We start from the raw sequence: 25,753 nt of genomic DNA, 5'->3' as shown, positions 1-25,753 counted from the left end.
CCCTTCTTTTTTTTATGAATGATGAGCTTGAAGTTGCAGGAGTGTGCATTTGTCCAGCTGGATGGAGCTTCATTAGAAAAGCAAGCAGCAGGGCGGGGGAGGTTATGTTGGAGGAAGGGAGGGTGAGTGACGGGGAAGCCAGCGCACTGCCTCTCTCACGCTCTGAAGTTTAGTCTACTCCAGCTACAGACACCACAGCATAGAGAAAAGGAGAGAGACAGGGGAGAGAAATGGTGCCGGACCCACTGATACCACAGCAATGACTTACTACACTCACAGTGTGGATTACAAAAGTCTTTCACCTGGAGTTTGGAGACACGTGATTTATTAAATTTTGGGATTGTTTCTCTGGTGGCTAAATGCTTCCTTTGGGCAAAATGCACTCCAGAGCAAAATCACGGAGCTGTGACAACTACCTGTGTATAAAGGTACGAGCTTTAAATATGGTTTAATTACAGGATTTCGGTGACTCTCTGGAAGTTTTTGCACATGCTTGAACTTTTTTTTCTCCAACCACTTTATTGCGTGTGTGTGTTTTTGTATTATGGCGGTAGATGTTTTTGATGTCACTGTTCAGAGATGGCTGATATTTTGACTTGTCGCTGTGTAGTCAAAACACAGCAGGAAGCTTTTCATACATGCATTGTGTAAGAAGAAAAGGGAGGACAACACGAATGATGATCGGGATTATGTTATTGCTCGATATGCACATATATCCAGCGGCTCATTTCTCCTTTAAGGGAATATAACATGGACTTGTTTGTTTGTAGCGCTCTGTTCACTTTAAAGGGTGATGAATTCCTTTTGCACGGCCTCTCTGTATCATTACTTTTGTTGTGCAGTTGTAAAAGATGAGCGTTTTATATTTATTTCTTCGCTAGTTATAGATCTTGTGTGTGTTGATGATGATTAGAAATTAGAAACGTGGACTTTTATCTGTAGGGGGAAAAAGAGAAAGCAAGATATGATAAACAGACTATTATTTCTGGGAGTCACTGAGATACACAAGTTTGTATCCTCTCTGATATCGTTATCAACCTCCCACTTATAATGGAATGCACCCACTCTATATTTACCCTGCAGAGGTATCAACAGACTTTGTCAGGCTCCTTTGTCTCTGTTGTCACTACTTATCACTGCCCTGATTGGCTGAAGGACCTCCATTCACTATTTTGTCTTCCTTAATGAGTTTTATTGAATTGAACATAATATTCAAATGTGTGAGATTCAGTGTTTCATACACACTGGCAGAACAACAAGCCTGTCGGTGCTGTTTACATCCTGAAGCAAAGTCATTAGTTGCTTTCCGGTGATATGAAGTGAGTCTTTTCCATAAACACTGTGGGAATATGTGAAAATTACTCTTTAATCCATCAGTAGTGGTAGTTTTTGTTGGTCTTATTAAAAATTTTTTAAAAATAAATCAAAATAATACGACTTACTGACGCAGATTAAAAAATATGTTGAATGTAATCTGACAGAAACACCCCTACTTTCTTTACGGTAAAAGTAGTACTTTTGGCTGTGGGTATGTGGGTGGTCCAGTTTATCACCTCACCTCTCACACCTATCTGTGTTCATCACACAATCCTTTTGTCTCGCCAGGTTATCTGCTAAGATAACAACGCTACAATTTACAGCAACAGCTAATCTTCTTACGGACCACAGCATTAATATGATTATGCTTTTATTTCTTGAAGCGTGTGCTGTGTCTTGTACACAGAGAGTGTGGCGTTTGTGTGTACAGTTTGATGTGTAATTACATGTCTTAAGCTCCTCGTTAAGGGCCGTATTTCAAACTAACAGCGATCTCAAGTAACCTCATTGACTTTGTTATGGCTCCTTGACATAATCAAAAACTGTGGCTTTTAAATGTATTCAGAGTACAGCGTGCACCTTTTGTCTGACCACACATCCCAGGCTCTCTCCTCTTACTGTCTTTCTCTCATGAGATAGGATTTCTATTGGTACAGATCAAAAGCTGAAACTTACTGCGGGCTTAATGGGGAGGTCTCACTAGACTCTTTTGTTGGCATCCTGGCACCTGGCAGCGGGGCAGGTCTGAGCAACCTGTGGCCTTTGTCGTCCCGCTGCCTTTGAGGCTGTTAGCAGGTTGGTTAGCGAGCAGCCTCTGTGGGGGCTCCAGGGCTCTCCTGTTACACTCCCCTGGTGGCTTCATGCTCCACTGGAGTCCTGGCAGGCAGCGTCTTTTATGTCCCTGACCCACTAAATGTGTCAGTGACCACCTCGTGTTTGCTTCTGTGTGTCTCTCACTTTTTCTTTTGGTTTTGATACACTTCTTTCCTTATTTACCCGACTTTTCAGTCTTGACACATGATTTCACTAAGCGTTGCAATAGAGGAATTACCAACTAATCAAGCATTTCACCACCATCCGTATATCTTTAACTTTATAAAAAAGGAGGGGGTTAACAAAACAGAAAAGGTCTAACATAACCAGGATCAATCCTCTTGGTTTGCTTTTTTCATCAAGAGACAAAACCCTTTAATGTTTAACCATCCCATTTGCTCTGATCACCTTTTTGACAGCTTGTTTACTGATGGCACAGACAAAAGTGTCCCACCTTGAGCTTTAAAGCCATTAATTACCACCTCAGTCTGCCATCAAACAAGCAGCCCATTAGAAAGATCTGGCATCAGAGAGGTTGGGACTTCCCAATTTGCTCCTGTCCTGCCTGAAGCTCTGAAGCTAGACATACACAGCTATATACACTGCATTCCTGTGTGGCTCAGAGCGGATGGGAGGCTCAGCGCTGGTGGTTAAACTTGGTCACTCTGCTGAGACGTGCAAATATATCTCGTGCTAGACAGGTGACACTTAATGAAAAGCTTCCATTTTTTTCATGCCAGTGGCAAGCTCTGTGTCTCTTACCTTAGGTAGGATTTTATTTACATGTGTCACTACTCTGAGTGTAAACAATGGATTATCCGTCTGTTGTTATTTTTAGTGCGGGTTTTTTGTCTCCATACTGTAGCACTGGATTACATAGACAGCCACTCCTGCGCAACACGATGTCTAGCCTTTGAATCGTAATGTTGGCTAATTGTTCTTCAAAACACTGCGTCTGTCACTACCCTTGTTTTTCTGCCTTAGGAACCTGAATTGAAACTTGCTGGTGTGTCCGAACTATGCGGCCGAGGCTTTCCTCCCATTGTTAGCTCTCCTCCAATAAAACACCATGTTACTCCTCTCCTCCTGAGCGCAACAGTGACTAATGCCCAGAAACGTTTTTGTCTCGCTAAAGCAAGCTGACTGCTAATGGAAGTGGGTGTTTTGTTTCAGGGCACCGACACTGTACTGCACATACCACTTAGAGAGGCGGAGTGCACAATGAGCGCCTTGTAGTAGAGTCGTGGCATGTGTACGAATGCGCTCAACTGTACTCACTCTCCTCTAATTGATGGTGCTGCACTGCTTAGATCAACAAGACAGATCCTACAAAGGGTGAAACATGGGCTGTCTGACCACCAAAACTCAATAGAGTAAAGGCGATCTCTTGATTTGTTGGCAGCTTCTATTTACATGCAAATGTCGCACAGAGATTCAACTGAAAGTAGCAAAATGCATCGAGGAGCTGCATATTAAAGCCCTGTGTTGGTCAACATCTTGCAAAGTGGTAACACTTTACTATCCAGCCCCCTACTGAGGGTGTAATTCGCCTGTAACTAACTGGAATTTCAATGTATTTTACTTCTAATTACAGTGTAGTTATATACTTACAGCTAGGTACTTTACAATAAAGGCATAAAAAGGCAGGTCTTTACAGGAAAAAATAATTATACTATAACTAAATTGTGTCATTTAAAATTGTGTTAGTAAGTGTAAAGTAATTTTACATCATTCATGAGTAATTTTAAGAGCAATTTCCTTTTTTTACATCTTTTTTTAAATATCATCATCATTTAATATTCATTATTTCAATGTGCCTGATGGATTTTATACGATTCAGTTTCCCCACTTTATAGGGTCAATTCTTTGGTGTTCAATTTTGATTGAATTAATTCTATTTATATATTTCTATTTATTTATTCGAGTCTTTGTTCCATCATATAAATGCATTTTTGTTTTAATTTACTCATTTTGAAAGTTATATTTGAACAGTGATTGTAAAAGGTAAACTTAAGTAAATAAATTTACTTTACTGTATATACATAGGTCTATAATTTGTTTCTTTTAAGTTTAAAAGGGATAACGGTACTTATAACATTTATATTGTTAAAAAAACATAACTTTTATATATAAATGTGTACCTACCTTTAAATATTTGTCGGTAAACATTAGAATTTCAAATAAATTCATACAGGAATATTATGCCCTTAGTCGTGGGCTGTATTATAAAGTGTCACCCAAAGTTGTTATATGTGAGACATTTCCTGACATTGCTATTTATCTATGCGCTTATCATGAGAGACAGATGTCTCTATTCCACGGCTGTGTTCCATTCAGGAAGGACACATACTGGAGTGATGTTTGGCCTTGGCACCGACAGAACAGAGGAAGGTCATAGCTTGAACCATGACTCCAGCTACTACTACAGGTCATCCTCATTCAGATCTGTTGTAATCCCAAATATCCTGTCCTCATCATCAGACAAACTATGTTGGACATGCAGTTTTGGGGACCAATGGCGGTGGCCCGGGTCATGTAGGGGTCAGATCATACTGTGTGGCAACACGGATGCTGTTGGAAGGTCATGTTCCACCGTCCTGATCGCAACTGGAGTCCAGTTTGGACTTTCCAGTTTGCCTGTTTGTGTTAGCTGAAGGTGACGTCATGGTAACCAGGTGTTTCCCCTCTGCCGGGATGCCTGATATTCCCTGTCATGTTCAAACTTCCTGACAGTCTGGCTAAATGGGATCCTGCATGCATATGTTTATCTAGTTATATATTTGTATACTGTGCACAGATAGCTTTTATTTGATTGTCGTTGCGTGCATTGCATTTCAAGGAATTCGTTACAAGCTGTCTGGACTAGTAGTTACTAACCTGTGACTCCAAGAAACATCTTACTATGAAATGTTTGTCTCTTCTCCTTTTCTTGTAAAATTCAGGAAACTTCAAAAATCTGAAAACTCCTTTACACAGCACTGAGGCTATAAGTAGACGTATTTGAATTGTAAAAAGTACTGGCAAGGGGATGGCACACACACACACACACACACAAAATTGTCAGACTGTTGCTTTTATTCAATTCTTGCTTTTACAACTGGAAAAGGAAAAATTGGCAATTCATTAAAAGAAAAATCTCAAAATCTCCATGTCAAAAAGACTGGAAGCCACTTATTTAGACTCACATCTGCTTATATGTTAATGTACCCATCTCTTGTTTTTCTCAGGACGCTGAGTCTTTGGACAACTGTATCCAGAGCACTTTGTCTGCCCTGTACCGTCCCTTCAGTGCCACTGCTGTCACCGTCCTCTGGCAGCTGTTCAGTGTCGTGGAGAGGCAATATCGTGGAGACGGACTCCGCTGCCTCATCGACTTCTTGCTTCCTGCCAAGAGGATCCTACAGATCATACAGAAAGAAACCTGTGTGAGTGCTTGATAGTAATGGTATCTGAGGTTAAATTGAGGAAACCAAGAATGTCTGTATTTTTTTTATATGTCTGGTTTTTTTAAATTCTGATCTGTGTTTGGAAGAGAAGATGGATAGAAATATAGAGAGAGGACATGGGGATTTAAGAAAAGAAACCAAAACTATCTCACTGTCTGGAAAGAGATAAACAACTAGAAGTTAAACTGTGAACAGTTCTGCTGAGTGTGAATATTTTTCCTGAGTGGGAAAAGTGAGACTGAAACAGAGTTGATTATTGTTCCGGAAACAGGCAACAAGCTGAAAAGCAGCCATCATTCTCTGAATAGCGAAACACAGGGAAACTGTGGAGTGCTTGAGAGGGAGCCATGGACTCTAGGGTCCAGCGTGAAATTCAATATTCTCTCTCAAAAGCTTTGATTGCTGTGGGTTAGGGCCCTATCACCAAAGCACTGAAACTTTATTCCTCTGCATTCATCTCTCTGGTGATTACACTGTGACGATAGCCACAGAGCAATAGTTTCATCTAAGCCTAGCCCCTGAGAACAGCTTGCTGTGCATGAGAGTCTTTGTAATGTAGGCAATATGAGAGGCTTCAGAGGAAGATCACATCCTCAGCCTTTGCCATGACATTCATAAGAGATGAAAAAAGCCAACCCTTGAGCACCATGTTTTTGCTCTTAGGGTTTCATGCTGTCACAACACGGATTTGTGTTGTGGTTGCTGTGAAAACGGGCCTGATCAGACAGGTTTTCGTCTTTAGCTGACAGTGATTCACTCAGTGCGCCCCATGAAAACACCTTGCCTCTCCATTACAGCTAAACATGTGTTTAAATACTGCTTTGCAGATGTCAGTCGAAATGATGCAAGTCGTACCACAGCTGAGGCATGACTCACATATATGATAACAATGTTTTACGGGAGTGGGTACTGACTGACTTCTTTCTCTTCACAGGTAAAGTTCAGAGGCTTGCTCTTTTATCATGAGGGATGGCCTCTTTGCATCCATGAGAAAGTTGTCCTGCAGCTTGCACCTCTGCATAAAGTCAGATTAAAGCAAGGAGATTTCTACCTACAAATTGTTCCTTTAGGACGCAAGGCTGCCAAGCTAGTGATAAAATGTTTGTCGATCAGTGGGCAGGCCATTGCAGAAATCCCTATTTCAGAGAGCATGTACGGCAGCATCTTTACAGCTGAGTTCTTACAGAATGTAACACGTGACCGAAACCTGCATCCGCTACAGAACTGTCTGCTTACCACTGGTACGGCTGTGTTCAGGACACCGTGGAAGAACGTGGTCAACCCCCTCTTTGTCAGCAACACAGCAGACGCTATAATGCAAGCGCACTGCAGCCGAGGTGGTTTCCGTGCCCATCTCAGCACTTGCAGCACCAGCGGATCTACGGGGACTCTGGACAGCCATCGCAGCTCCAGAGAGTCCCTGCACTCTCAGGGAGCTGACTCCATTTTCTCTGAGCCCAACTCCCCGAACAGAAACCGCATGGACTCTAGCAGTGAGAGCCATAGCACCAGCACAGCTGACAATGCTATACCCAAGATTAAAATAAAAAGTCTCACTGAGGAGTGTGGTACAGGAAAGGGCGGTGAGGACAGCAGTGCAAGAGAGGGAGGACTGGGGTCCAAGATGCTCTCTTTCAGCACAGACCTCAGTAACCCAGGCCCTCGGCGCCGTCTCCACAGAGACTCTGCAACTTTTGAGACCAGGAGACTTTTCAGAAAATCTTACATGGAAGCACTACAGAATCCCATGACCCTTGGGTCGAGCTCTGAATCCATCTTGGAGGAGAGCTCAGAGCATAATGCTACCCTAAGAGAGAGAACTGTGACACCGGGTAACAGTCCCGACACGCAGACCTCCTCCAGAGAACATTCATCGCGGAGGTTGGGTAGCCGGGGATGGCTCAGCAGTGATGACTCCAGACCCAGCACACCTTTACTTTACTTACAGAGAGGTTTGCGGAGTGCTGAGAGACGAGCAGAAAGGCGCTCCAAGTCACTGGAGAGGACTAACAAAGCAGGCCAGGTTAAAGGCCACCGGGAACGATCTTCTTCTGGAGGATCAGCCGGAATTTCACCCAAAAAACTAAACTATGCTTTTCGTTTCGGAAAGCTGGATGTGGAGGCCATAATTCCTGGAATTGAGAGGAGAAACAGCAAGGATGAGTCGGGTAAGTCCTGATGTTAAACCTCAGTGCACAAAAATGACACTTAAAATCATAAATGTTGGTCATTTTTTGCACCAATACATAAAGAACATTTGCTTATAAATGTTTTTTTATGCCTTTCAAGTAAATTTCAAATGCAGTATTTGAAATGTAGTCATTATATATAATCATTATTATGATCAGTAATGTCATGAACACAGCAAACCTAGCAGTTAATTGATCCTAGCCAAATGTAAAGACACAGGAGCCAGTTGGTGGCTCACGTCCTGAAAATCCTATTATGGCAAAATTGCTGCAATTCATTTAGCAGGTACTTAAGAAAAATTTCTCAAGAAACAGGAATGAAAGAAACCAAATGGCTAAAATACCTATTTACACCTGATAAACAATACATAAATATGCTGGTGCTAACTAACCTCTGATGGATATTAGGAGCATTAATTAAACTCAATTTATACTGGTGACCATACAGTATCCTTGAGAAAACCTAACAAACAAGCTACTTCCACCCCCATATCAGCACAGGACTTTGTAACAGTAGGAAGAAAAAACTTTTTAACAAAAAATAAAGAACAACCAGCAGAACTAAGCTCAGGGAAGGGCAGCCATCTGCTGCAACCAGTTGGGGGATGAGAGGAAAGAGAAAAGAAAAAGAAGAACATAAGGAGACAGGACAAAACATACTAAGAAAAGCACCTCACACAGACTGCTGCAACAGTTTGAGTCTATAGTAGAATAACAAAGAGATGGTTCAGGGTCACCTGATCCAGCCCTAACTATAAGCTTTATCAAAAAGGAAAGTATTGATAACGTAGAGAGAGGGTGTGTGTCTCACACATTTAAACTCGGCACTGAAGGGTCTGCCTCCAATTCTACTTTTAGAAACTCTTAAGAAATACAAGTAAGCCTGCAGTCTGAGAGTGAAGTAAGAGTGCAGTCTTTAAGATATGGTGCTGCCTGATCATTCAAGACCTCATATATCAGGAGAAGGATTTTAAATACAGGGAGTCGATGAAAATAGGCTAATATTGGAGAAATATGCTCTCTTTCTCATCTTTTTAGTACTCTTGCTGCAATGGTCCAGATCAGCTGAATGCTTTTAGGGAACTTTTAGAACTACCTGATAAGAATGAATTATAATTATCAGCCTAGAAGTAATGAATGAGACAGGATGTTTCTAATTTTGCAAATGTTGTGCAGATAAAAGAAGTTTTAAATATAGTAAATAAGGTGTTAATAGAGGCCAAGGTTATGCCATCCAGAGTAAGCTGGGCACAGTGTTTCTAAGATTTTTAGGACCAAATGTAACAAGAAGGAAAATTACATACAGGCTGGTATGTCTTTATGACATGCCAGTAGTTTAACTAATTGATTTGTATCATCTAGTTTCATCTGGGTAACAAGTATATGCACTGTTTTCTAATAATGTTGCCTAAGGGAAGCACGTGTAATGTAAAAAGTAGTGGTCCGAGCACAGAACTCTGTGGAACTCCATAACTAAATTACACATGTGAAGAACCCTTGCGTTTACCTGTACAAAGAGGAGTCTATCTAATATGGAGTCTATGATTCCTTTAATATTAGCGTCTTCTAATCTCCGTAGGAAAACCTTGTGATCAGCAGTATCAAATGCTGTTCTAAGTTCTAACAAGACAAGAAGACATATGTGTCCACCATCAGAGTCTATAAGAAGGTCATTTGTAACATCATTAGCATTATCTGGATTATTTTGTAAACAATCTCTATGACACAAGAAGTCCAGAGAGTGGGACTTTTTGCCTATTTATTACTACACTATCGACGTATTGTAGTTGCATATTTTCCTTCATTACTGTGAACACTGACACTTTAAGTTGTGTTAACCCCAGGCTTGTGGTGCTGCTGTAGTACATAATCACTAATAAAATCGTAAAAATAATTTATTTGTACTTTTTAAAAAACACAATTAAAAAGTGTTTCACAGTCAGGATAAAATCCACACCAAGTGTAGCCTAAAAATCCTGACATACATGCATGCATAAGTTCATACATGTATGTACCTACCTGAATGGGCAAGGCCTTGCCATGCAGGCAAGTACGTGCATGGTAATTACGTGCATGCAGGTAAGTACGCTGTGATTAATAAAACTTTAAAATGAATTCTAAGTTTAAGTGGAAGCAAGTGGTGGAAGGAAAGAAACAGTGTTGATATGTCATCGCTAGCTGCTTTTTTTGTTTGTTAACGAGGAGGATGGGCTGGGTAGAATTCCACATAAAGATATGTGAGGGAGAGAGCGTGTAGTAAAAAGTCCAAGTTATTGACTGACAATACAGGTTTGTTTGTTTAGTTTTGTTTAGTTTTGGGGTTTGTTTGGTTTTTGCAATTTTTCTTAGTTGAAAGAAGCAGTATAAGTTTAGAGACTCAAATGCTGGTCAAAAATAGTATAACTAGTATAACAAATGGTGATTTAATCTGTGATAAATCTCTGAGAAATGCCTCTGTACTTCTGATTTTGAGCGTTCTTTGGTAAACTCTACAGTACCCTGTAGTATTAGAAAACTGCACAGGCATTTTCAAAAATCTGACAGAATCTGAAACATCTTCAGTTTTAACAGGTTTGGTTTACCGATGGTTAAATCATCGTGACAATCTGCGGCCCATCATTTGTCACTAATCAAATAATACACCCTGAGGTTATGAAAACCTCTTAATAGCTAGATGGTGGTTTTGCAATAACAGCCTGCAGCAGGACTGGTTATAACAGTTCATTAGATGACTAGAGTTGGAGTCTGAATGCTCATAACTCTCAGCTACTTCGTTCTGATTGGTGACAGATAACCTTTCAAAGCCCACTCTGTGTGTTTTTTGGCACGTTGAGGGAACAGGTACAGCCCAACCCTGGAAAGAGCACTTTAGTCCCAATCCTGTGTTTTCTTTACTGCTGTCAGTCTGTTTTGTTTTCTGTTGGTGCGTTCTGGGTAGCTCAGGAAAACAGTGATGTGAGAGTACCACCTAGGGAATCATGTTGTTTTTAGAGCTTCTTCCGTGAATTGAAATGTGAGGTTAAAAAAGGCAGTTTTGTTCATTCTCTAGTACTTAACATCGGGCAGTGCCAGACATTAGCTGTGAGTATTTGTGTTTTTTAAAATAAAAGTGGTTTTAATTATGTTGAAAAAGCAGCACTGGGCAAAAATACAGTAGTTAAATCAGATTTTTCAGAGATTACTTCAGAGGGATTGAATTTCAGCTTTTGGCAAGCAGGTTTTTCCAGCAACATTATAGAAAGTCATGTAAATTCTGTAAAACTGGCATCCTATAGTGAGATGAGCCTTATCAGGAATGGGGGCTGCAGCAATCCCAGATGGGTTGCTCGTTTACAGAAGTTTAACTTGTGAACAAATCAGCCGCTGGGGATGTTTTTGGAAAACAAACTTTTATAAATTGAGCCTTTATCTTTTAACTATAGAAACCCGAAAGCTCGCTGACTCATACAAGTCTGAAAAACAAATACTCTATAATTGATTAAATTACTTGTGATATGAGCCAACAAATATCCTGAATCTTATATGTGATCACTAAGTGATAATAGCCAGTGCTTGTTTAGTCTTTGATGACTTAAAAAAAAGTGTCAAAAACAGAAGATAGAAAGCAGACTGTGACACAGGACAATACACAGGAAGCTTTAGCCTACTTTTGTCACTTCCTCTCAAAACAAAGCATTTTAGGAAACCTGCAGCAAACACAAGCGTGGTCACACAGTCGCACAGGAAATGCACTAATTCTCTGAAGACAATAGAGGCTGAGCTGGGAGGGCTTATTATCACAGAACAGGGCAGGACAATACTCAAACTGCTTATACAGACAACACATGATGGTTGTACATCACAGATAGATAACTGCAAATTTATTATAGACATAACACTGAGTTTGTGTAAAGTTTATAGTTGGAGTACTTTTTAAAAAAACTTTTTTTAAAACTAAAATGGCATATATACTGTCCAAAAACCACAAAAATTCAATTAGTTATCATGTAGAACAAAGAAAAGCAGCAAATTGTCACATCACACATGATAAAATCAGTGTTTTCAGGGATTTTAGCTTCTGGACCACTATTTTCTGTTGATTAATTCTAATTATGTACCGTGCATACTCATCTGTCCATTTCATCCCAGTTGTTGGCCAAGACACCATGAAGTATCCTGTAGGATGTAGAGATACTGGATTGGATATTAGAATGGAGGTTTGCAGCCTCAGGTTCAGGTCTGTAAACTGTGGTATCAATTAAAAATGCCAGGAACATAATTCTTGTAAAAAGAGCCTTGAGCTATGTAGAAGTGAATAGGAGGAGGTGCAGGTATAAGAGTCTGCCTGTGACTCAGCCTGACTAAACACCTGGACTCTGTGATGACTCAGGTGAACTCACTAATTGAGTGCACTTAGCTGGCCACTAATAAACACACTTTCATGAGGTATCACTGCTAGGAATGAGAGTACAGAAGTGAAAGGAAGCTTCTAATTTCTATTGATTGCACTGTGTTGTTGATTGCTTGCTTAGTAAACATCAGACTAGTGCTCAGATTTTTTTATTTGTCTTTACAGGACAGCGTAACGACAGCCTGAACAGTGAATGCAGGCGGCACAGAGCTAGTGGAGAAGAGTCACACAGTCCCAAAGCTGCAAATGGGACAACAATCAGAGCGGCCTCGGTACAAAGCTCATCATGTGACTATAATTTAACCTTCCCCAAACTGGTGTCAGAGGTCAATCAGGAGCTGCTCACATCAGCGGCTGTGATCCTGCCAGGTAAAGGACAGCTGATTCAGACCCATCCATCCAGATCCATCCATCCACTCATAAATCCTGAACCATGAAATAATTCCCAGAACATTCAACTTTTTTTGAAATTGCAGTATTTATTGAACTTTCTGACTAATTAAGAAAAAAAATGAATATCAATTTCCATATATGAGTTTTAATCTTGATCGTATTTGCTCATTTTTATCACATTTCTGATTTCCAACATTTTTGTGCATCTTAAAAATGGGCACTTCATTTAGGTTTTTTGGTGAAAATTATGATGTAATGTCTCAAAAATTAAGAAAAAAAATGATGAGAGGTATTTCACTTCTTTTCAATACTGAAATCATTCAAAAATAAAATAACACATAGCATTACTTGCCTAAGTGGAAAAATTTCTGCCACCCCAAACAAAGCGAAGGTAATGGACCGAATATTAAACTTTTCTATTGATGCTAAAAAAGCAACAGTAATAGAAACTGAAACATCTACTAAACTATCTTTCAAGGGAGGCCTAGACAAAACCATTAAAAATGTGTGTTCTTATTATGTGAGTGATTTTTTTTTTTTTATCAAACTGGCATTTCCAAAACTTTTTTGCTCTAAAAAACATTAGTTTGTCATATCACTATGAAGCTTGAGCAGTTATATTTTTGGTGTGGGAAGAAGGTAGAGCTAAGTACTGACCCCCATCTCTGCTTTCTCTCTACCAGGGACCAGAGACCGTAGTGGGAGAGCAGTGGTGCAGGTGTGCACAAGAGCTCCGTTGTGGGCAAGTGAGACCTGCACCGTCCACGATCTGACGTGCTTACTTAGCTACTACTACTCATCTCTGCGGTAAGTCATGCATGCAGTATGCTGGTTTATTTTGTCTGCTTTAAAAATGACTTCTACACCTATCATTAACTTCTAAGGTGAACTCGGTCCCATCCAAGCTAATGTTTTCAACACTATTTCCAGTTTTCTTTCCATTCCAGCTTTTATTTGGAGCTGTAGAACAAAGAAGTCTTTCTATTAAGTTTAGTTGAACTTATTTGTTGATATCTTATTAGATCTCTTATTAAACAACACAATGTTTTTGCTTTAAGGTCAACATCCATCCCAAGAAACTTGCTTATAGGTCTGAAACTTAACTTTAAGTGTCACTTCATCATCACAAAAATCTGTGTTCATGTACAAATTTGTCAGGTGTCAAAATATTGTATCACATGCCATCATGTGTTTGACAGATGCTACAATAACTGTAATGCTTCGGTTTTAGGAAAGAAAGGCGTGATCAAGGTATAACTGTTGTAATAGACTGCAGAAGGCAGCAGCCTGTTCCAGCTCTGTTGTCATCGCTGTCTGAGTTTCAGGTGAGCCCACACTGGAAAACATGTAATTACCCTCCAACACACCCGGAGAGTTTTCAGGCCCTGCTAGAGTCTCTGCTGCCTCCTGCGCTGTAATGTTATGTGTCTCTCTGTCAGAGATAAAATACTGCCTCATTCCTTACACATTTCCTATTGTTCTGCCTCTCGGTCTCTGGCATAGTGCGGTTTTTCTTTTTAAGAGGCACACCTTAAACTTGTAGTGTGTGCACTTCCAAGACATTTTTCTGAAAAAGGCTGGCCTCGGGGCTTTCGCGGAGGAGCCTGTCCTTGCTTGTCTGCTTTTAACCACACGCTGGGAGCAGGCTGGCTGCAGCTGACTTACAGGAGAGATATCATACTATGATAATACATTTCTTACTGATGTAAAGGTGATAATGCTGTAAACCTTGACACAAACAGCCGAAGTCACTTTGAACACACAGTACTTAGCTGTTCATAGCATAAGAACTATATGCTGTATTATAATTTATGTGCTTTAAGTGTATCTTAAATAAAACATGCTCATCTGTTTTTTTCTAGACTTTAATACCACATGCACTTTACTCAGTTCTGTTCCTGTCGGACAAGGAGGCAGCAAACAAACCCGAGAGAGACATCAGTGTACAGGTAAAAATAGAATAAATGTGCAGTATTCATGTTGGTGAAGGCTAGGCCTAATTTTGTTTACACATTTGCAAGAATTCATTTCCATTTGTTACAGGGATGATTTTTGAAAGTTTCTTATCTAATCTTGTTACTGCAAGCCGTGATGACAGAGATTTTTTAAGCAGTGCAGGAGACGTGCTGTGACTGAAATCTGGATGTTTGTTTATGTTTTTCTTTTTCTCCAGACAGAAACTGTGTCATCTTTGAAGGCCCTGCTGAAGTACATTGACCAAACCCAGCTCACACGAGACCTGGAGGGCACCTTCCACTACAATCACAACCACTGGATCCAGTTCAGACAGGTGAGTGTGACTAAGGCGACTGGAGTAGAGTGTAAACATGTATGTAATACCTTTTTTCCAGTTTCATGGTTATATGCTTGATTTCATAATGAAAAAAAGACACCCAGATTTACAGGGCAATGCACCTCTAAGCCAGATAAACATAGGAGAAGTTTGCTTTGAACTCTTACTAAGACATGACTAATGTAACCAAGGATTTTGTTGTCTAAACCAAATGATAGCCAAGTACTGAAAATAATGTAAAAGGGGAAAAAAAGAAAAGCGTTCTGGCAGAAAGCCCCAAATGCAAACTTCCCCCACCAGCAAGCCAGTTGAAACATGATCAGTTTCACATTTGGTAATATCGCTGTTTTGACACTGTAGGTGTTAACAGTCTCACTTCCCTTGCTTTCTTTTTTCCTCTTGTCTTCTTTTACTTACAGAAAATTGAACCTTTTGCCGCCAGCTGTAGTGCGGCCATCACCTCCCTTCAGGAGTCTATTAGCTCACTGAGCACCAGCAGCAACCTGAAGACCTCTAAGGTCAGAGCAATGCCCTGCAAACAGTCTGGCCTTCTGATTTATGTGTCTCCATCCACACACAATAGATGTCTGCTGGCTTTTTTTTGTAGTAAAATGTTTACCAGTTTGTTTCATTCTTAGTTTCCAGGATATTTGTAAAAAAAAAAAAAAAAAAGAAGAAAAAAAAGAAAAAAGGTTGATAACCTTGAAAGGAGTTTGAGCTACTGTGTAAATGTGACCATCCGTTTACCCCTGTCCGTGTTTATGTCAGGAGGTGTCTGAGGTGTTAGAAAAGCAGAAGCATCTCATGAAGTGTGTACTAGATGACACCTGTCTAAACCGACTCCGTCTGGAAGGTGGAACTGTACTTGCCCGTATCAGGAAGGAAGAAGCCTGCGACAATGAAAACTACAGGTAGATCATGATAGGACGCAATGGTGTCCAGTGGTCATAATGAGTAGTACCCATGATGATAAAAGAAACTTCTTGTAACCTGTCTGAATATTGTTTTGTTTTTTTTCAGGGACACTGTCGACATGTTAAATGCACTCTACAATCAAGTAGATGAAGAAGTTCATAAGCTTGTGATCCTTTCAAACAAGTCACAGAAACAGTTAGAGAGCTTGCTGGAGGCGCACAGGTTTGAGGAGCAAACTCAGCAGGTGACTTCTACATTAAATACCATATTCCCACCTGCTCTGCAGAGCTTTTCTTGTTTTTTTTATTGACAATTCCTTTCTCTTTTTCAGATCAAACTTTGGTTCAGTGTAGCGGGAGAGAAGCAGCTTGCGCCTTTGGAATCATTAACTCTGTCTGCAGCCAAAATAAAGGAGATGAGAGAGAGCTTGAGCCAATTTCTGGAGGAATCAGTGGTAAAGATACCTCAACTTTTACGTGAACTGATTATGTTATATGTAACTTTTAGAAGGGATTCGGTGCTAAATTGATCTTTTTCGCTCACAGAACCAGCAGAGACGTGGCCTGCAGCTGGTCAAAGAGTCTCCAGAGGCCGTTCCAGAGGTTCTTCTCGACTTTAAACAACATCTGGGTTCCATTTTGAGCAGAGTTGAGCAAAGGAAGGCGAAGCTAGACATCCTAGCCAACCTGTATGAGTTCTATGATTCGGTAAGTAAAACTCATGCAAAATGATACCACATTTTAATTGATGACCTTTCTTAAAAGATTGAACACTGAACGGTTTGTGTTTAGCCATATTGTGTATATCTAACATATTTAAACCACCTTTTTTACACCTGTAGGTAAACCAGTGGATGGACCACTGTCAGAATTACTTCCATCAACTGAGTATGGCCAGCCCAGGGGGAAGATTTTCGCCCTCTGTGGTGCAGGTCCTACAGGATTACTGCACTGAAGCATCCAAATTCTCCATGGAAAACTTCAGCACGCTTAATGACATGGTGCTTTCATTGGAGTCTCCTGAGCAGCTGCAGCAGTGGAATGCCGTGTGGCACAACTGTCAACAGACCAAGCAGCAGCTGGAGGAGACTTTGGCTCGAGCCATGGCAGCAGCTCAGGACTCCACAGCTGCTGATACGCCGGATTCTCTGAAGCCTGCAGAAGTTCAGATCATCACTCCAGAGCAGCGTGGAGCTAATGGATGTGTGCGTTTACCTGGACCAATTAAGCCATTGAATTTTGAGGACAACAAAAATCTCTCTGTCAGGCCTTTTTCCAAGAGTCCCACAAGTTCAATCTCCTCTTCATCGCACTTCACTTTCTCCCCCGACAGCGAGAGCAAACTGAGACAGAGCCCACCCATGTTTGATGACACAGACAGCGACTGCACTATCGACTCGATCGTCTCCTGCCGCTCCGAGCCCATCTACTCTGGAGCCTCCAGGGTCCGCAAGCAACCCATGAAAAAGATCATGAAGAAGACCATGAGCCATGAGCTATCCCCGAGAGACAGCACCCACTCGGATGTCAGTCACATTCACGGATATACAGGCGTCTACATTAAGGGTTTGGAGGTAACCAATAACGTGTCTGCAGAGAAGAAGCTACAGAGACCTGATGTGATGAGCCCCACGCTAGGCCGCAGCCGCAGCATGTCTACGCCCTGCAGGATCCATACCAGGCGCAGCGATGGAGATGGAAAGAAACAGAGCAGGTGAGGAATTAATCAGTTACATCAAGAATACGCTGGGATAGAATCTGATGTGTGTGTAGTTATAAACAACATGTTTATGATAACTAACTAAAGAAAACTAACATTTTCATGACAAACTACACCAGCCTCAGTCCTGTTAAGCCAGTCATGTGAAGTGGTTCGTTTTTAAAATTCTCATATTAAGTAACTGCTTTAAACCTGCCTCATACTTTCTTGGAACCGACCTGTTTAAAAGCAGTTTGTAGTTTTCAGGTGATTACTAGTCTTTAATGACTTTCTTGTGGTATTACTTTAATGGTGTTACAGTCAGTTATTGTCAGATTAGTCATAGACTTGCGTACCTGTAACTATTACAAGTAAAAACAACCCAGACCACACAAAATACTCAACTTTTTATATTATGAAATGAAGTGGAAACAAATCTAACCCTCAGATTTGGATTTTTTTACTGGGTTTTTTTGGGGGAAACTCACTGTCAAACAATCAAAATTGTCCACATTATCATCCCTGTTGTTTTCAGTCTTAACCCTGATGCGTCCTTCTGTTCAACAGTAAAGTGCAGCACATCATGGACGAAATGATTTCCACAGAGAGGGAGTACGTTCGCTCACTCAGCTACATCATTGAGCACTATTTCCCCGAAATGGAGCGCCTCGATTTGCCTCAGGACCTGCGGGGGAAACGGAGCATCATTTTTGGGAATGTGGAGAAACTGTGGGACTTCCACAGCCAGTATTTCTTAAAGGAGCTGGAGGCGTGCACCCAATCCCCGCTGTCCATCAGTAGCTGTTTTCTACGGCATGTGAGTATCCTTACACTTAATTTGAAACAGCTTTCAGGTCTCGTTGCTTCATCGAGATGTGTTGCTGTATAGTTACTAGCTTAGTTTGTCATGTAGTGATTGTTTCATTATCCCACACTGGTCCATTATTGCTTGTGTGCTCATGTACTCAGCAACAAAATGAAAGTACCTGGTGAATTTACAGTCTCTGAATCATTCAGCATGCTTTGTGAATCATACTGACATGTCAGCATACATTTTGCTGTAGTGTTGTAACTTGTTAATGTTGTGTGCAGGAGGATCAGTTTGGAATGTATGCTCTGTACAGCAAAAATAAGCCGCAGTCCGACGCTTTGCTCAGCAGCCACGGGAACGAATTCTTTAAGGTGCGTCTGGAATCTCTTACTTTGGTTACATTCCTCACACAGTGACTGGATACAAGCTGCTAAACAACCTTTCAACCTCTCTGATTATAGAAAGGTTTACGAGAAAATGACCCTACTGCTTACTGAACTTATTCATTTATGTGTCTCAGTTTCTATTTTAGGTGTTTATTTTTAATCATCCAGTAAATTAAGCATAATTAGGTGTTAAAACAGGATATAATTTAGGGCATACGTAGTTTGTAATCATCAATCCCTCATGATGTCTGCTTTTGTAAGGATATCACAAACCCACGAATGAAGTGATGGTAGTTTTTTAATCCAGGCAGTATTTAAAACTGTAATGATGATTTCTTCCTCCAGAATAAGCAGATGGAGCTCGGGGATAAGATGGACCTGGCATCCTACTTGCTGAAGCCCATTCAGAGGATGAGTAAATATGCACTGTTGCTCAAAGACCTGATAAAAGAGTGCAGCCAGTCCCAGGAGCAGGAGCTGAGTGACCTCCGCACTGCAGAAGAGATGGTCAAGTTTCAGCTCCGCCATGGGAATGATCTGTTGGCTATGGACGCCATTCGAGGATGTGATGTAAGTTATAGGCAGGCACAGATATGAAACAGAGATACTCAAACTTAGGTCATCAAAGCTATTTTTGCTGGAGTTCATTGTGTTAAATGCGATACAGTAGAATAAGGTCAGACTCCCACCAGGAATCGCATTGTTCTCGCTGATGTGTGCAAGCAGCCATGTTTCCTCTCCAGGTGAACCTGAAAGAACAGGGTCAACTCCGCTGCCAGGATGAGTTCATGGTCTGGTGTGGTCGCAGGAAATACCTCCGCCAAGTCTTCTTGTTTGAAGACCTCATCCTCTTCAGTAAGACCAAGAAGATAGAGGGAGGATATGACATTTACATCTACAAACAGTCTTTCAAAGTAAGAATTTATTGTTTGAGGAGGATTTTTTTTTTTGTCTGGACTGCTTTTAGAGTAGAGCTTTACTTTTATATTCTTATTGTTTTCTGTATAGACAGCAGAGATAGGCATGACTGAAAATGTCGGTGACAGCGGCCTACGCTTTGAGATCTGGTTCCGTCGGAGGAAGTCGCAAGACACGTTTATACTCCAAGCCAGCTCTGCAGAGGTCAAGGCAGTGTGGACAACTATTATTGGGAAGATTCTGTGGAGGCAGGCGCTCAGAAACAGAGGTCTGTGTCTGTGACAGACTGTGCACTTTGACACAAACTCTTAAATACATCATATAAAACAAATAAGGTGACACACACGAACATTTTGTCATTGGAGTTATTTTTGTTTTGGGATTGTAGAGCTGCGCATGCAGGAGATGGTGTCTATGGGAATTGGAAGCAAACCGTTCATGGACATCAAGCCAAGTGACGCAGCTATCAGTGACAGAGCCATTGAGTATACCATGAAGGGGACAGGTGGGCTGACTTTGGGAACTAAATATTCTTTTTCTTTCTAATGGAATATCTGTGTTTGCTATTTGCGTCATAATCAGTACAATTAACACATTAATCTTTCTGAAGGTGTGATAACAAATAAAGGACCACAACATTGGTTTTCATTGTTGCTTATCTAACAGCTCACTTCACTTCTGTCTAACGCCAGAGTCGAGGACGAGAGCGTCCATCGCAGTGTCCTCATTTGAACACGTGGCCTCGTTCAAGAGGCCTCACTCCACCATCTCCAACAGCAGCACCTCCTCCTCCAGCAGCCAGTCGTCCTCCTCCCTGCTGGGCTCCCTCAATCTCCACCTGTACTCCTCACCCTCTCACCCGCACACACTTTCGCACCCAGCAGGCAGCGTTCCCTCCTTTACCCAGTGGCCCTATGACTGCATAGAGGAAGATGAGCTGGAGCAGGACACCGCGAGCCAACCCTCCATGAGTGAGTGAGCAGATGTGCATTCGCCGGTTTTGTTTTGTTTGTTCACAGTTTCTCAAGTGTGAACCTTATCCAATCTAATCACAGAGCACAGAACAGAGCAAACTTTGGTAATTTGCACTTCAAACTAACCCAAAATTATTACACAAAATTGCATTGCATGATAAACAGTAGAACAAATAAGTAGAACAAGTAAATAAAACATGCAGTTAGGTGTCTTGTTTGCTGCTACCACAAGGAGTCACCAAAGTCACAAATTCCCACACATGAAATGTTTAAATAAATGTCTTTTTGAATGCTTTAATAACGTGCAAATGACAGAAAATTTTAAACTCAAGCTGTGAATGAAGTGAACAGAGTCCTCTCTTGCTGATCTTGTATTGCTTTATTTATATATCTAATTTTCTCCATGCTTTCTGCAACAGTCATTGAGAGCTCTGAGACGTCCTCTCAGTGTACATCCAGTGAAAGTGTGACAGGACTGAATACGCTCGCCATACCCGGGCACACCAACGTCACCATGGACTCTTACAACAACAACGAGTCCTCTTCTTTCCTCTGCTCCTCCACACCTCCATCCTCCATAGCAGAGCCCTCCATTTTCCAGAAAGATGAAGACCTCCAGCCCCAAGGCACCAAGTTTATCACAGCAGTGAGTGTTTGATTTCCGTCATTATTATTGTTATATATGTAAAAGAAAACTGAGGCTGTATTGTTGCAGCCATCACATTTTTTCATACTTTACCTCTGCCTTTTAAAAAAATTTAATGTCTTTCTATTGTTCTTCTGATTCCATCAATATGCACTATTAGGCAGTGCATAGTAGTTTGTAGCTTCACTTCTTCCCTTCTCCTATGATAATTTTCATGTTACAGCTTTCTAAGAAGTTGATGTTTAACTTTGGCACATTGTTCCCTCTTTGTGGTTCATATGTGCCTCTTTGATTCTGTGTAGCAGTCTGAAAAACAGAAAAGACCAAGACAAAACACGCTCAGTTGCCACTCAGTTAAGGTTTTTGTGGAAACCTTTTTTTTTTAAAGTGTTAAATTGTATGTGTGGTCATTGTGGTTAGTGTTAGCAGTTTCCACTGTTATTCAACTGCATCATTTGTTTCTGACAGTCATTTTCCATTAAGTTAATAAACGCAGGTGGGCTAAATAATACACCATCTCTTTGTACAACATATATAACAGGTCACCACAAACAAACCAAAACTAATCAACAGGACTTTTCAGTCCAAGTGACATTTCCTAAAACCCCTTTCAGACATGCACTCCCTCCCAGCAACGTGCTGATCTTTGAACATGTCGGCTTCATTTCTGAATTCATCTGTCACGCATTTTCGCCGTTCTCAATCTGGAAGCGTGATCTTTCTCTCTTTCTAAGCCCGAGCGTGAGAGGCAGGTGCAGCTGCTGCAGCACGCAGTCTTTTCTATTGAAACGTAAATACACAGACGATGCCCGCGAGCGCGAGACAACTAAACGATCCAAAGTGTGATGACAGTTCGACAGACTCATTTGGACATTAGTGGCAAAAATTGCATAAATAAGGCTGTAATTTGTGAAAGTGGACAGAATGCTGTCATTTTAACAGATTGATGAAGCGAGCAACGTTTGTAAAGCATTTTGAACAATTTCTGCAAAGAAACTGCATGACTGACTGGATTGGCTGCAGCTATATGTGCCTGTTATTGTAGTTTATAGTTTTTAAGATAAACAGCTGAGGCAGAAATGAGCAGTTATTTACATCTAAGCTCGTGTTATTCTAAAATGTCTCTCTGAATTTTTTTTATTTTTTTTTTGCAAACAGCAACAACATTAGGATTGGAAAGAACAGCTATTCAAAAAACAGTTTAAAAACTGTTGAACAAGAAATATAAAAGTACTTTTTAAAGAAACTTCAACCTAGAAACATAATTTACTTATAATTTTACTTTACATGATACTGCACTTCACATAAAGCAGGCCGTCCATCATCTGCAAACCTTTTAAGGTCTTTTGTTGAAAATATATATTTTTTCATCACGTTATCTACACCTGGATCTTTAGCTACGAAGCGCGCACTCCTTATTAGACAGCTATACTAATGAAGCCGAGTGTCCTGTAAAGGGGAACTGATTATTTAAATGTTATTTTTAAGGTGGATGTCAGACTTGAAGCAGAAGTAGTTGCTTCTATAGTTTCACTCACTACTTTTTGCTCTTTTGTTTTTACCAGAGCAAGACCTCTCATATAGCAGTAGGCCTGTCTACACTGGTCTGACTCAGAGCTGAGGGGTTTTAGCTCAGTAAGTAACCGATGTCACAGGGGTGGACATCTGTAATGTTCCTTCACAACCTCATTAACAACTGTGAGGATGTAGCCGTGGCCTGAATACTAATCTGTGTGAAAAAAAAATCTTTTGTGTTGTGTGCTGCGTGGGAGTTTGTTCTGATGGGTTTAGTGGGCTGTCTTTCTGATGGGTGGTTTGGCTCTTTTTCATGTTTCTCTACCTTTTTTGCATCCATGCTTTTCTTTGGCACGAGGGTGAAGCGCGTATCATAATAAAAACACGTGTTCTTGAGATCGTGCATGCTTGAACACATGCATGTCATGTTTTAAGAGTGAGGTTTTTTTGTATAGCATCTGTGTGAGTTTTGCGTTTTTAAGAATCTTGCTGTTTTTTAGCTCAAAAAGTGGGGGAAATTTTATTTTTTTTAAAAACAAGGCATTTATAAAATAGCCAGTGCAGCTGGCGGTATTAAAGTGTAGACATAATATATTTATGTAAAAAAAATTCTCTTTAAATTCTAAGATAATCTTGTCCTTAGTGGCTCTAAAAGTTATTTAAATTACACCCTATCGATGTTTATGTAACACCAAACTAAGCAAAATGCAGAAGCAGTGTGTGAAGAATTAAGTATGAAGAGCGCAAGTAACACCAAAGGCGCTGTTGATGTTCAGCAAGCGTGAGAACCTCGATCAAAGAAAAAGTCTGGGAATTTTGCAGGTTTGGAGCATTTAGGTGTAGGAAGGGTTTCAGGGTCATTTAAAGTTATTCCAAACAATTTAAAGTTATTCTTTACAACCTAGAGAACCTTTTATTCTCAAATGTAACGCTCTAAACATTTGCCGAACGTTCCCAGCAAATTGCTGCGGTCGGACCGTTCGATGCGCAGAGCTACAGCTCAGACTCTACACGTGTCACTTCACATGTTAAGTGTGTGGCAGTATAATTAGAAAGAGAGTGAAACTGGAGATGTTCGGCAGTTATGAACAGCACCATGTTTGGTAAAAAGCAAACACAGCATATCACCGCAAACACCTCAAAACAACTGTCAAGAGCGGAGGAGGAGGAGGAGGAGTGATGATTTGGGGCCTGTTTTTCAAACGCAGAACCTGGGCACCTTGCAGTCACAGAGTTGACCGTGAACTTCTCTTCATACCAAAAGTATTCTAGCATCAAATGTGAGGCCACCTCTCCAACAGCTAAAGCTTAGCCCAAATTGGGTTATGCTGCAGGACGATACAGAGTACAGCAGAATCGTGGTTTTACGGCCCAGTCAGTGTCCAGATCTTGAATTTAAGAGCGCAGCGGATAAGCAAATACAAACTTCAGTAACCTGAAGCACTGTACTAATAAAGACCAAAATTTCTCCACAGTTGTGTGAGAAAATGATAAGGTCACACAGAAAACCATTACTTCCAGTTACTGCTGCTAAAAGTGGTTATACAGCCTCCTGAATGGTGCGCCGTACTTCATTTTTTACACGCTTCTTCTGCATTTTGACTGCATAGATAATAACACAGTTTAAGTTGTATTTATATCTTGTAAAAGCTGGTAAGAACTGTGTGTCCTGATAGGTAAAAGCTTTTACTTTTAAGCATATTAAAGGTATGCGTTGTGACAAATGAATAAATCACTCATGTACTTCCTGTCCAAATTTAATACATTTAATCAACATTACAGGTTAAAAAAAACATCTTCACCTATTCAGAATGTTTTTGCTTTAAATGCCACACAAATAAAACGTTTAGTAAAGAAAAAGCTGGCATCTTTATTTCAACTGCTTAAAGGTTGTGTTGTTTTGGTCGTTTTTTTACACAGTGCACAGTTTTGTGTACATTTTGCTCATCTTCCTGATGTTGTGTGAAACACTGGTGCCTTAAAATCACTAAGCATTTTACAGTTGACAGATGTTCATCTAGCATGCGATGTGGTTTTGCTTTATTAAAAGGTGTATTGGGAGCGTTTTCTTGACTGACATGCTTAATGCTGCATGTTTACTCAACTTAAACCCTTCTGATTGCATCATATTTAAAAAAAAAAAAAAAGTATTCTTTTACACGTCTTTTAACATTTTTCCTTTTGCATTTCTTTGCAGCTTTGAGGTCTGCAGGAGGCAGCAGCTTGTACTTCACGGCAAGGAGACGGGAAAAATAAGCGGATTAAAGCTTCACAGCACTACAACTTTAATGACTAAAATGCAACTTATTACATGACATTTCGTACAATACTGTAAATGTATAACTGACACATAATATACGCTGTCGTGATGGTACGTCAGAGGTCTGTACATTTTTTTTGTAAGCTAGCCATGTGTTTATACTGTAGATGTATTTTACAAAACAAAACATAGCTGACCAATCCCGACAATGTTGTACTGTCGCACTTCTCTTGCAGTCAGTCCTTGTACAGAAGATTAAAATGTTTTAAACACGTGGTTGTATTTGTTGTTACACTGGGGGAAGCTGTTCTTTTACATACAAAAGTCTTCAAAGTTGAGCAAAACGCTCAGTGCGTGAAAACATCTCAAAAGTGTGAGTGCACGCAAAAACATGCAACCGATATTTCCACTGATAAAAAAGTATGAGTGTAAAAACCACACACAGAGGGACCCTTGCAAATAAACAGAAGTGAACTAAGAGACTCAGCACTACCGTTAAACAAAGAGATGCAGGGGCTGAGTAGAAAAAAAGTGGTTTTTCCTGCACATGAGAGAAGCTGACACTCGTTTACCACAAGTCCTGTGTTCTCAGTCCGAGTCAGTCTTTACGCACAGACCACAGCCCAGGCTGTGCAGCGGGGGTTTGTACTCCAGTATAGACAATTGAGACAAAACTGAAAGCCACACTCAGACTATAGAAAACACTAAAGGTTTGCATCACTTAACTTCTTTTAAGCATAAATATATTGTTCCCTATTCCTCTTCATTCAAACACTTTATTTACAGTAT

The 25,753-nt window shown here is 40.6% G+C and overlaps 1 protein-coding gene across 2 annotated transcripts; it reads left to right on the top strand.

The window, feature by feature from the left end:
- The first annotated feature begins 200 nt into the window (after positions 1–200).
- On the top strand, positions 201–25,714 carry zgc:158766 (uncharacterized protein LOC100009641 homolog). Of its 2 annotated transcripts, XM_063487521.1 has the most exons (24): positions 201–428; positions 5,358–5,555; positions 6,511–7,744; positions 12,321–12,524; positions 13,232–13,355; positions 13,780–13,873; positions 14,411–14,497; positions 14,722–14,838; positions 15,261–15,359; positions 15,610–15,752; positions 15,862–16,000; positions 16,088–16,210; positions 16,302–16,463; positions 16,598–17,469; positions 18,022–18,271; positions 18,547–18,636; positions 18,997–19,221; positions 19,395–19,565; positions 19,660–19,837; positions 19,958–20,074; positions 20,262–20,540; positions 20,963–21,189; positions 22,755–22,824; positions 24,902–25,714. In XM_063487521.1, the coding sequence occupies exons 1-23, from the start codon at positions 360–362 to the stop codon at positions 22,797–22,799; spliced, it is 5,247 nt and encodes a 1,748-aa protein (XP_063343591.1). In that variant the 5' UTR covers positions 201–359; the 3' UTR covers positions 22,800–22,824; positions 24,902–25,714. The 2 variants fall into 2 exon arrangements, with proteins under 2 accessions (XP_063343591.1, XP_063343592.1); XM_063487522.1 differs by lacking the exon at positions 22,755–22,824 and having other exon boundaries at positions 24,902–25,712.
- The last annotated feature ends 39 nt before the right edge of the window (positions 25,715–25,753 follow it).

This window comes from Pelmatolapia mariae, linkage group LG10_11, assembly GCF_036321145.2.
Source record: "Pelmatolapia mariae isolate MD_Pm_ZW linkage group LG10_11, Pm_UMD_F_2, whole genome shotgun sequence".
NCBI classification, from domain to species: domain Eukaryota; kingdom Metazoa; phylum Chordata; class Actinopteri; order Cichliformes; family Cichlidae; genus Pelmatolapia; species Pelmatolapia mariae.
Note: the sequence above shows the minus strand (reverse complement) of the source record. Positions and strands in the feature narration are given on the sequence as shown.